Source organism: Heptranchias perlo, unplaced genomic scaffold (assembly GCF_035084215.1).
Source record: "Heptranchias perlo isolate sHepPer1 unplaced genomic scaffold, sHepPer1.hap1 HAP1_SCAFFOLD_47, whole genome shotgun sequence".
Lineage (NCBI taxonomy): Eukaryota > Metazoa > Chordata > Chondrichthyes > Hexanchiformes > Hexanchidae > Heptranchias > Heptranchias perlo.
This window is the reverse complement of record NW_027139484.1, coordinates 7,368,563-7,381,461: the sequence shown is the minus strand read 5'-3', so window position 1 is coordinate 7,381,461 and position 12,899 is coordinate 7,368,563. Positions and strand designations below refer to the sequence as shown.

The 12,899-nt window shown below is 48.5% G+C and overlaps 1 protein-coding gene across 1 annotated transcript in view; it reads right to left on the bottom strand.

Moving 5' to 3' along the window:
* The window catches only part of LOC137313366 (NACHT, LRR and PYD domains-containing protein 3-like), a 54,226-nt gene that overhangs the window by 30,625 nt on the left and 10,702 nt on the right, over positions 1–12,899 (bottom strand). Inside the window, 4 exon segments of the mRNA XM_067979492.1 lie at positions 4,777–4,783; positions 7,242–7,318; positions 7,933–8,019; positions 9,572–11,345. Of these exon segments, the coding sequence (XP_067835593.1) occupies positions 4,777–4,783; positions 7,242–7,318; positions 7,933–8,019; positions 9,572–11,345 (1,945 nt within the window).

The window sequence follows — 12,899 nt, the reverse complement described above, 5'->3', positions numbered from 1 at the left end:
CTAAATCCCTCCCTCCTACACCATCCCTGCAGCCACGCATTCATCCGGTCTATTCTCCTGTTCCTATGCTCACCAGCACGTGGCACCGGTAGTAATCCTGAGATCACTACCTTTGAAGTCCTGCTTTTTAATTTATCTCCTAACTCCTTAAATTCACCTTGCAGGACCTCATCCCTTTTTTTACCAATGTCGCTGGTATCAATATGGACCACGACTACTGGCTGTTCACCCTCCCCCTCCAGAATGCCCTGCTACCGCTCCGTGACATCCTTGACCCTAGCACCAGGGAGGCAACATCCCATCCTGGAGTCACGTTTGCGGCCGCAGAAACGCCTATCTGTTCCCCTTACAATGGAATCCCCTATCACTATAGCCCTGCCACTCTTCTTCCTCCCCTCCTGTGCAGCAGAGCCACCCGTGGTGCCCCGAACCTGGCTCTTGCTGCTTTCCCCTGATAAGCCATCTCCCCCAACAGTATCCGAAGCAGAATATCTGTTTGAGAAGGAGATGGCCCCAGGGGACTCCTGCTCTACCTGCCTCGTCCTTCTACTCTGCCTGGCGGTCACCCATTTCCTTTCTGCCTGCGTATTCTTTACCTGCGGTGTGACCACCTCACTGAACGTGCTATCCACGATAGTCTCAGCATCGCGGATGCTCCACAGGGGGCATAACCTTAAAATTAGAGCTAGGCCGTTCAGGGGTGATGTCAGGAAGCACTTCTTCACACTAAGGGTAGTGGAAGTATGGAACTCTCGCCCACAAAAGTCTGTTGAGTCGGGGGGTCAATACGAAATTTCAAAATGGTGATTGATAGATTTTTGTTAGGCAAGGGTATTAAGGATTAAGGAACCAAGGCGGGTAGATGGAGTTAAGATACAGATCAGCCATGATCTAATTGAATGGCGGAACAGGCTCGAGGATCTGAATGTTCCATTCCTCTTCCTATGTAACATGATCGTGGGGCTGAATGGCCTCCTCCAGTTTCTGTGCAACAGTTTGGAGGGGATGAATAGCCTTCTCCAGTTCCTACCTAACATGATAGAGGGGCTGAATGGCCTCCAGTTCCTGCAAAACAGGATTAAAGGACTGAATGGCCTCCTCCTGTACCTGTGTAACAGGCTCGACGATCTTAATGGCCTCGTCCTGTTCCTGTGTAACAGGCTTGACGGGCTGAATGGCCTCCTCCTGTTGCTATCTGACAGGCTTGAGTGGTTGGTATGCCTCCAGTTCCAGTATAATAGTCTCGAATGTCCGTATGGCCTCCTCCTGCTCCTATGTGACATGCTTGAGGGGCTGATCGGCCTCAGTACTGATGTAACTGGCTCGAGGACCTGAATGGCATCCACCTTTTCCTATATAACAGGTTCGAGGGGATGAATGGCCTCCACCTGTACCTGTGTAACAGCCATGAGGGGCTGAATGGCCTCCTCCTGTTCCTGTCGAACTGCAGTGAGTTACTTGCAGCTATTGCATCCAAGATGGCTGCCGTAATCGCCGCCATTTTGTCCAAGATAGCCACCTTACTTGCCGCCATTTGTCCCAGAGGGCCGCCAAACTTGTGCCCATTTTGTCCAAGATGGCTGCCATACTTGCTGTCATGCTGGCCTTGTGTAAATACGCATATATGATATATATATTACGAATTCAAGTTGTTGTTGTTGTACTAGTAATAGTTGTGTTCGTGGTCTAAATATAAAAGTTTGCCATTCTGTGATCACTCTGGGGTGTCTGGGTGCTCTCTGGGATCATTGGGTGCATCCTGGGATCACTCTTGTGAGACGGTGTGCAATCTGGGATCCCTATGTGCGCTCTGGCATCACTCCAGGGTAACTGGGTGCACTCTGCCACCATTTTTTGCAGGATGGCAGCCACACTTGCAGTCACTTTGTCCAAGATGGCCACCATATTTGCCGCAATTTTGTCCAAGGTGGTCGCTGTGCTTGCCGCCATTTTTTTTCCAAGATGGCTGCCATTCTTACCGCCATGTTCGCCGTGTTTAAATATACATATATATATCATATATATACTATGAATACAAGTTGTTGTTGTTGTAGTTGTTGAGGTGATAGTCTAAATATAAAGACTGCTACACTGGGATCAAATTGGGGGTGACTGAGTACAGTGTGGGATCATTGGGTGCAATCTGAGGTCCCTGGCTGCACTCAGGATTACCTGGCTGCACTCTGGGATCACTCTGGGTGCAATATGGGATCCCTGGATGCACTCTGCGATCAATCACGGGTGACTGGTTGCACTCTTGGATCACTGGGTGCACTCTGGATTCACTGTGGGGTCACTGGGACATTCCGGGGTCGCTGTGGTGTAACTGGGGACACTCTGCGCGGTACTTGCCAGCATTTCGAACAAGATGACTGCCGTACTCGCTGGCGATTTGTCCAAGGTGGCTTCGGTACTTGGGGCAATTTAGTCCAAGATGGCCACCACACTAATTCACGTCCTCGTCGTCGTCGTTTGTTGTTGTTGTTGTTGTTGTTGTTGTTGTTGTTGTTGTTGTTGTGGGGGTTGCTCCAGGGGTCTAAATATAAAGACTACAACTCTGGGATCACTCTGGGTGACGGATGACACACCCAGAAGGGACCGACCAAGGCCTCCTTCCCTGAAGGGGATGGATGGTGGCTTCCCTTAGAGCGCCTGACCAAGTCCTCCACCAGAGTGGACCGACTAAGCCATCCCCCAAAGGGGACCAACCGAAGCCTCCTCTACAGAGTGGACTGACCGAGGACTCCTCCAGGGGGTACCGAATGCGGCCTCATGAAGAGGGGACTGACCGAGGCCTCCTCCAGAAGGGACCGAGCCAGAGATCCTGCACAGGTTGCACCCAAACAGGGCCCACATGAGATCGGTCTGTTTATTGCCCTGGGGTTTAATTTCCATTCTGTGCCCTGGTTTTGGGGCCTCGGTTTAACACGTTCCTGTTCGATTGTGACCGTTGTGATTTAACCGGGTTAAAGTCTGGGGTTAAAGTAGCCCAGCCTGCAATGTTATACAAACACGTTAACCCAGTGTGAGACAAACAGGGGCCGAGAGGAGATTAACGTCGGAAACATGAACCCCTGTACGGGCTTCGAGGGTTTGTTATAATTTCAAGATGATGCTTGTGTTTCGGGGAGATGCGACAACTTTGAGGGGACAGAGCGGCGAATTGATTCGGTTTTGATGGAGTAAATAAGGAGAAACTGTTTCCAGTGGCAGGGGGTCGGTAACCAGAGGACACAGATTCAAAATAATTGTCAAAAGAGACAGAGGTGACATGAGGATTATTTTTTATGCAGCGAGTTGTAATGATCTGCAATTCACTGCCTGAAAGGGAGGTGGAAGCAGATTCAATAGTAACTTTCAAAAGGGAATTAGATAATTACTAGAAAAGGAAAAATGTGTTGGCCACGGGGAAAGATCAGGGTAATGGGACGATCTGGTTAGCTTTTTAATAGAGTCGACAATGGCACGATGGGCCGAATGGTTTCCTTTTGTGAGTATCATTCTGTGATTTTGCGGCGGGTCCACGTCAGCCATTTTGCGGCAGGTGCATGGCGGTCATTTTGTTTTGCATTTCGGGAGGCCATTTTGTGGGGTCCCAGCTGAGCTCTTTTGCTCACAGTCCGTCTCAACATTTTGTGTAAACTGCATATCCAGCCTCCGAGTAAGACCCCTCCCCCCAACACAAACATAAACACATACAGTTCACTCGACCAAACAGTCACGTCTGCGGTGCCGCTTGGAGGAGGAAGGATGGAATTTCCAGGATCCTTTACTCAATAATTTGAAACACTAACACCATTTTAAAAAATAACGAGACCAGGCCTGAGCTGAAGTAAGCGGTGGAGTTTTATTAACACAGCACACATTCAATAACTTACATTTATATTGCACCTTAAGAGTAGAAAAACGTCACAGGGCGCTTCTCAGGAGCGATTCATGTGACACCGAGCCACACAAGGAGGTATTGGCACAAGTGACCAAAAGCTTTGGCAAAGAGGTAGGTTTTAAGGAGAGTCTTAAAGGAGGAGAGAGAGGCGGGGAGGTTTATGGAGGGAATTCCAGAGAATAGGGCCGAGACAGCGAAAGGCACGGCCGGCAATCGTGGAGCAAAGGGAGTGGGGGATGTGCAAGAGGCCAAAACTGGAGGAGCACAGAGATTTTGGAGGGTTCGAGGGTCAGTTGTTACAGAGTCCGACTCATAACTGGGAGGGACAGAGACTGTACATGGGGACATTAATTACCAGGAACACTTCATGTCTGTACATTGAACGAGTGTCCAACTGCAGCCCAGACTGAGCACCACCCTGGGACAATCCTGTCTGTACATTGAGCTGTGTCCCACTGCAGCCCAGACTGAGCCCCTCCCTGGGCCCTTGCTGTCTGTACATTGACCCAGTGCCCGACTGCAGCCAAGACTGAACCCCACCGCTGGGCCCTTCCTGTCTGTACATTGACCCAGTGTCCCACTGCAGCCCAGACTGAGCCCCACCCTGGGCCCTTCCTGTCTGTACATTGACCCAGTGTCTCACTGCAGCCCAGACTGACCCCACCTTCGGACAATCCTATCTTTACATTGACCCAGTGTCCCACTGCAGCCCAGAGTGAGCCCCACCCTGGGCCCTTCCTGTCTGTACATTGACCCACTGTCCCACTGCAGCCCAGACTGAGCCTCACCCTGGGCCCTTCCTGTCTGTACATTGACCCAGTGTCCCACTGCAGCCCAGACTGAGCCCCACCCTGGGCCCTTCCTGTCTGTTCATTGACCCAGTGCCCCACTGCAGCACTGAATGAGCCCTACCCTGGGCCCTTCCTGTCTGTACATTGACCCACTGTCCCACTGCAGCCCAGACTGAGCCTCACCCTGGGCCCTTCCTGTCAGTACATTGACCCAGTGTCCCACTGCAGCCCAGATTGAGCCCCACCCTGGGTCCTTCCTGTCTGTACATTGACCCAGTGTCCCACTGCAGCCCAGACTGAGCCCCACCCTGGTCCCTTCCTGTCTGTACATTGACCCAGTGCCCGACTGCAGCCCAGACTGAACCCCACCGCTGGGCCCTTCCTGTCTGTACATTGACCCAGTGTCCCACTGCAGCCCAGACTGAGCCCCACCCTGGGACCTTCCTGTCTGTACATTGACCCAGTGTCCCACTGCAGCCAAGACTGAACCCCACCCTGGGCCCTTCCTGTCTGTACATTGACCCAGTGTCTCACTGCAGCCGGACTGAGCCCCACCTTCGGACAATCCTATCTTGACATTGACCCAGTGTCCCACTGCAGCACAGACTGAGCCCCACCCTGGGCCCTTCCTGTCTGTATATTGACCCACTGTCCCACTGCAGCCCAGACTGAGCCTCACCCTGGGCCCTTCCTGTCTGTACATTGACCCAGTGTCCCACTGCAGCCCAGACTGAGCCCCACCCTGGGCCCTTCCTGTCTGTTCATTGACCCACTGTCCCACTGCAGCCCAGACTGAGCCTCACCCTGGGCCCTTCCTGTCTGTACATTGACCCAGTGTCCCACTGCAGCCCAGACTGAGCCCCACCCTGGGTCCTTCCTGTCTGTACATTGACCCAGTGTCTCACTGCAGCCGGACTGAGCCCCACCTTCGGACAATCCTATCTTTACATTGACCCAGTGTCCCACTGCAGCACAGACTGAGCCCCACCCTGGGCCCTTCCTGTCTGTATATTGACCCACTGTCCCACTGCAGCCCAGACTGAGCCTCACCCTGGGCCCTTCCTGTCTGTACATTGACCCAGTGTCCCACTGCAGCCCAGACTGAGCCCCACCCTGGGCCCTTCCTGTCTGTTCATTGACCCACTGTCCCACTGCAGCCCAGACTGAGCCTCACCCTGGGCCCTTCCTGTCTGTACATTGACCCAGTGTCCCACTGCAGCCCAGACTGAGCCCCACCCTGGGTCCTTCCTGTCTGTACATTGACCAAGTGTCCCACTGCAGCCCAGACTGAGCCCCACCCTGGTCCCTTCCTCGCTGTACATTGACCCAGTGTCCCACTGCAGGCCAGACTGAGCTCCACCCTGGGACCTTCCTGTCTGTACATTGACCCATTGTCTCACTGCAGCCCAGACTGAGCCCCACCATGGGCCCTTCCTGTCTGTACATTGACCCAGTGTCCCACTGCAGCCCAGACTGAGCCCCACCCTGGGCCCTTCCTGTCTGTACATTGACCCAGTGTCCCACTGCAGCCCAGACTGAGACCCACCCTGGGTCCTTCCTGTCTGTGCATTGACCCAGTATCCCACTGCAGCCCAGACTGAGCCCCACCATGGGCCCTTCCTGTCTGTACATTGACCCAGTGTCCCACTGCAGCCCAGACTGAGCCCCACCCTGGGCCCTTCCTGTCTGTACATTGACCCAGTGTCCCACTGCAGCCCAGACTGAGCCCCACCCTGGGCCCTTCCTGTCTGTACATTTACCCAGTGCCCCATTGGTGACCATCCAGCCCCGGATATCCGGCAGAATCAGCGCTGTGGGACCGGGTGACTGAGTCTCGTGACCCTGTCGCTGGGCCTCTGACGTCACAATGGGAGACGACGCTCGCTCAGCTCGAGCTGGAAACCGTTGAAGGGCCGTTCGGATTTAAACCTGGAGCGCGGCCGGTTAAAGGGGAGGGACAGAGAATCGGCCAAAAATGTTCATATAATGAGACCAGAAATGGTTATAAATTGAAATGTTCATATAATGAGACCAGGAATGGTTATCAATTGAAATGTTCATAAATTGAGCCCTGGAATGATTACAAATTGGAATGTTCATATAATGAGACCAGGAATGGTAATAAATTGAAATGTTCATATCATGAGACCAGGAACGTTTATAAATTGAAATGTTCATATCATGAGACCAGGAATGGTTATAAATTGAAATGTTCACACTCCCACTCTCAGTCCGCGTCTGGATTCCCGCAGCGACTCCAGGTGTCTCTTTCCGTTTGAACTGAATTGATTCTCCACTAGACTGAAACAGATTAAAGATTAAACAGGAAATAAACAGATTGAACAATAGTGTAAATAACAGGGAGACTGGGGTTAACATTTCAATAAAAATTACAGACAAATATTACCCACAAAAGGGACTGAATCCCATTGATATTTTATTTGTTAGATTGAACATTAACACAAACACTCACCAGATCCACTCCAGACTCCTGCGGGTCAGTATGAGGGAGCGGAGAGCGGGGACAGATCGGTCTGTGAAGGAGTTTGATCCCAGGGACAGACCCGTCAGTGACCGGTTTGTACTGAGAGCGGAGACGAGATCCTCGGTACAAGAATCTGTGAGACCGACACCATCCAGACTGGGGATCAGAGAGACAGAAATAACAGGAATCAGGGTAAATCCCCAGTGTTTATTAATAACACTATTACTGTTACTAATAATAATGTACAGTGTTTATTAATAACACTATTACTGATACTAATAATAATGTACAGTGTTTATTAATCACACTATTACTGACACTAATAATAATGTACAGTGTTTATTAAAAACACTATTACTGATGATAATAATAATGTACAGTGTCAGACATCCAGTTATTATAATCACAATCTCACACAGTCTGGTACTTACTCCAGTTCCTGTATTTTACAGTCCGGATTCCTCAGAAGCGCAGACAGTAATTTCACTCCTGAATCTCCCAGTCCATTGAAATTCAGATCCAGGACCGTCAATGACCGGTTTGTCCTGAGAGCGGAGACGAGATGCTCGGTGCAAGAATCTGTGAGGTCGTTATTCCATAACCTGGAGATCAGAGAAAGTCAGAGGAGAGAGACAGAGGCAAGCAGAGATAACAGGAATCAGAGTAAATTCCCAGTATTGATTTGTATTATTATTACTAAAACTTACATTAATATACCGTGTTAGACATCCGGTTATTGTAAGCACAACCTCACACAGTCTGATACTTACCACAGTTCCTGTATTTTACAGTTCGGGTTCCTCAGAGCCGCAGACAGTAGTTTCACTCCTGAATCTCCCAGTTTGTTGCTCCCCAGTCTAAACACAAACAGACAGTGAGAAACACATTGAATTCAATCCCCGATCTGACACAATTTCTCTCTGATATTACAGGAAACACAAAAATCTTCAGGAAATTAATAACCAGATGTCCCTGTCACTGACAATGAGTTTCGCTCTGTTCAATGCCACATATATTCAGGGACTATCAGTAAATGTATTTATTCAATAACGTGCTGTCTGTGTGGAGCCTTTAAATGTCCCTCAGTCCGGTCTCATTCCCCGATGATCAGAATTACCCTCCTGGAGATCAGTGACCGGTCCCGTCAGGTTTGTGAAAACTTGTCTCATTTTTGCTGCTTCTTAAATCCCAGATTTTATGGGAATGGGGCGATTTCCCTGAATTAAATGATAAAGCGGCGATTACCTGTACATTATGCAGTATTTTATTAATCTGTATAATATCTCGGAGTGAGTTATATTGTGAAAAGGCGCTAACGGCTGCTGTAAAATGCGTCCCACAGGACTTTATGTATCAAGGAGAGTTTATTCTGTCCTGTTACAAGTTTTAAATGTCCCTGTACTCCTAGTTTATAGGGGAGAGGAGTCTCTCTCTTTATTCCCATTAAACTGGCTCTACATTTATTTCAGGTGGAACGGGCCCGACCGTTTTTGGGGAATTTTCTGAAGTTCCCTCCCCGAGCAGGACATCACGCACAAGGGGACAGATTCTGGGAAATTCCCGGGTTCACTGCCCCTGGTTCACCCAGGAGCCTCCGGCTGTGTGTGAAGCCCCACCGCTGGCCAGTGTGTATTTGTTCTGCTGGGCTAATATCCCACAACCCGTTCGATTTCAACCTTTTTACCGGCATATTTTAGTTCCCAAATCCACTGAAGTGTCGGCCTGGATTAATGAGCGAGGGGCCTGAATCCACGACCTTCTGACTCAGAGGCACGAGTGCTGCCAGCTGGGTGAAGAGATAGTGGATGTATTGGAGAGTGTGAAGGGCTGTGTCATTGATGAGTTAAGATAACGGACCGACGTCCTGTGGGGAAAGCTCAGCTCGCCCACTGACGGTTGACTGCCCGAAAGCTGTGTTTTGCTCTTTGTTACTGAATGTTCGGTGTTTCTGGTTCCCTCTCCTACACACGTTGACAGTCCGGGGACAGTCACTTGTCCCCACACCTCGGTAAGAGGGTGGGATGCTCCGACACACAGACTGCTGCAGTTACTGTCGGTCTACGTGAAAGCAACAGTGAGAAGGAGTCTCTTCAATGGACGTATCTCAGGCAGTGAGAAAAGCTACAATAAATATCATTTATTGCAATTCAATTGTCAGACTCCTCCAGTGACCTGTATTTACTGATCCGATAAAGACTGTAAAATCCCGACTTGTTCACAAGGATCCATTTTAGATTCTCGAGTCCTTAGGAAATTACTAACCGATCCTCTTATCATTTGTCATATTTGTGTTGAATCTGCTTCTCTCTGGTTTATCTGAACTGTTTGTTTCCCTTCATTACGGAGCAACAATATAATTCGTGACTGTTCTACAATTGGTCTAACAGTTAGAGACAAATGAACAGTTACCTCAACACCTGGCATTTGTGCAGTGCGGGTCCCAGCCGCTGGAGTCCTTCATACCGAATGGAGCAGTTCTCCAGATTGAGGTGTTTTATAGTATCGCAGAGTCCAATGACATGAGACAGCACCGCACAGTCAATCGGGGTCAGTCGCAATTCACTCAATGTAAGTGTTTCCACAGATCCCACTGTGACCCGAGCCAGTGTTTGATTCTGAGACTCAAACAGGTAGTGGAATGTGTTCAGGAGGTCCGTTTTACGAGTTTCTCTCCCTATGTTTCCAATCTCTCCTTCAACCTTTTCCTTCACCCAGTCAATCACTCCACAAATTGTGTGATGAAGAAATGGACCCAGAAACTCCTCCAGGGGCCGAGCTGACCGTGAGGAGGAGAGACCAACAACAAAACGGAGAAATATCTCAAATCGCCCATCTTCCTTGCTGTGGGCTTCACTGAGGAGTTTCCCGATGTCCCCTGGATCTGGAGTCAGGAATTGGGCGAGTGCGGCTACAAACTCTTGGATGGTGAGGTGCGGGAATGTGTAAACCATACTCTGGGCAGAATCATCTCTCTCCAAAAGTTCCACCATGAACCCAGACAGGAACTGGGAAGGTTGCAGATTGTTCTTGATCAAATCTCCATTTCTAAACACAATCTTCTTCTCGGAGACTCCAGTGAAGGCCATCTCACCGATCTTCAGTAACACATCACGGGGGGATTCAATCTCTCGGCCATGGTTTTTAAGAATGTTGTAAATATAGTAGGAATATAGTTGGGTGATGGTCCTGGGAACTCGCTGCTGTTTCCTGTCTCTTTGTGTGAAGAAGGGACCCAGTGACAGACCGAGGATCCAGCAGTAGGAAGGGTTGTAACACATGGTGTACAGGATCTCGTTCTCCTCCACATGTTTGAAAACAGCTGCTGCCACCGCCTGATCTTCAAAAAACTTGTTGAAATATTCCTTCCGTTCTTCACCAACAAATCCCAGGATTTCAGCCCAGACACTGATCTCAGCCTTTTCCAATAAATGTAATGCAGTGGGGCGGCTGGTCACGAGCACTGAACATCCTGGGAGCAGCTTGTGCTGTATTAAACTGTACACAATGTCAGACACTTCACACCAGTCTTCAGGATCTGTGCACATGTACTGAGGTTCTGTATTTCTCCGATTGTCAGCAAAATCGATACTGTCCTTGAATTCATCTAAACCATCGAATATAAACAGTAATCCTACTGGGTTCTTCCAGAGATCTCCCAGAATATTCCCAAAGTAAGGATACATATCCAGTATCAGATTCCTCAGGTTTATTCTACAGTTAATAGCGTTCAAATCCCGGAATTTAAAACTGAAAACAAATTGAAAGTGTGGGTATATTTTCCCAGTGGCCCAGTCATAAACAATCTTTTGTACCATTGTTGTTTTTCCAATCCCCGCGACTCCGCTCACTGCTGCTGAACTCCCAGAACTGGATCGCTGGAAGAAACTTTTCATTTTCTGGAACAAACTGCCTCTCTGAGAAAAACTGCTCTGGAACAATTGATCTGTTCGGATTTTTTCCAGTTCTCTCCAGAGATGTTTCCCTCTCCACTCTTCATGGTCTCGGCCTCTTGCCAGCAGTTCATGTTCTACAAGTGTCCGATCTCGAACAGTAGAAATAACCGTTAGCTCAGTGTAAAGAGTGACCAGCTGGAAAATCTTAACCTTCTCCTTTATTAGGATCGTGTTCACTCTCAGTGTTTCAGTTTGGACCCGGAGTGTTTCCTTGTGTTTCTGTTGAACATCTTCAATGAGAACAGACAGAAAGTGGTTCTCAATGTTAGTTATTTTGAAAAAAGTAACAACTTCTCATTATCACTTTACTCGTCAGTGTCATTTCGTCAGTCCTTGGGCAAGTTATCTTGATTATTGTGGGCACTGGGAGAGAGACAGACTGTGAATGGACAGAAGTCCCACTGTTATTGTATCATGTCTAGGGCAGGTTATCTGGGATACTGTGTGTACTGAATAGACTGAAATGGGCAGAAATCTATTGTTTAACCTCAGTTGTGGGGAAGCTTTTAGAAACGATAATCCGGGACAAAATTAGTATTCAATTTATTAAGTGTGGATTAGTTAAGTAAAGCCAGCACCGATTTGCTAAAGGTAAATCGTGTTTAACTATCTTGATTGAGTTTTTAAATGAGGTGACAGATTGCGTTGAGGAGTGCAATACGATTGATGTTGATATGGACTTTCAAAAGGCGTTTTATAAAGTGTCGCAAAATAGGCTTATTAGCAAATTTGAAAGCCATGGAATAAAAGGGGCAGTGGCAGCATGGATACGAAATTGGCTCAGTGACAGGAAACAGAGAGTCGTGGTGAACGTTTGTTTTTTGGACTGGAGGAAGGTTTACATTGGTGTTCCCCAAGAGTCGGTACTCGGACCATTGCTTGTTTTGCTATATATTAATGACTTGGATCTGGGTGACGCAAAACGTGAAAGTGCAGTAAACAGTGAGGAGGATCGTGATAGACTTCAATAGGACATAGACAGGCTGGTGGAATGGGCGGACATATGCAGATACAATTTAACGCAGAGAAGTGCGAAGTGAAACATTTTGGCAGGAAGAATGAGGAGAGGCAATATAAACTAAATGGTATCATTCTAAAGGGGGTGTAGGAACAGAGAGACCTGGGGGTGTATGTTCACAAATTTTTGAAGGTGACAGGACAAGTTGAGAAAGCAGTTTAAAAAGCATACGGGATACTTGGCTTGAAAAATAGATGCATAGACGACAAAAACAAGGAAGTGATGATGAAGCTTTATAATTCCCTAGTTTGGCCACAACTGGAGTACTGCGTCCAATTCTGGGCACCGCACTTTACGAAGGATGTGAAGGCCTTAGAGATGATGCAGAAAAGATTTATTCGAATCGCTCCAGGGATGAGGAACTTCAGTTACGTGGATAGACTGGAGAAGCCGGGGTTGTTCCACTTGGAGCAGAGAAGATTGAGAGGAGATTTGATAGAAGTTTTCAAATCCATGAAGGGTTTAGGTCAAGTAAATAAGGAGAAACTGTTCCCATTGATCGGACGGTCGAGAACCACAGGACACAGATTGAAAGTGATTGGCAAAATAACCAATGGCGACAGGAGAATAAACTTTTTTTAAGTAGCGAGTAGTTATGGTCTGGACTGCTCTCTCTGAAAGGGTTTGTGGAAGCAGATTCAATCGTGGCTTTCGAAAAGGAATTCGATAAATACTTGAAGGAAAAGTTTTGCAGGGCTACGGGGAAATAGCAGGGGAATGTGGCGAACTCGGTAGCTCTTGCAAAGAGCCGGCAGGGGCTCGATGG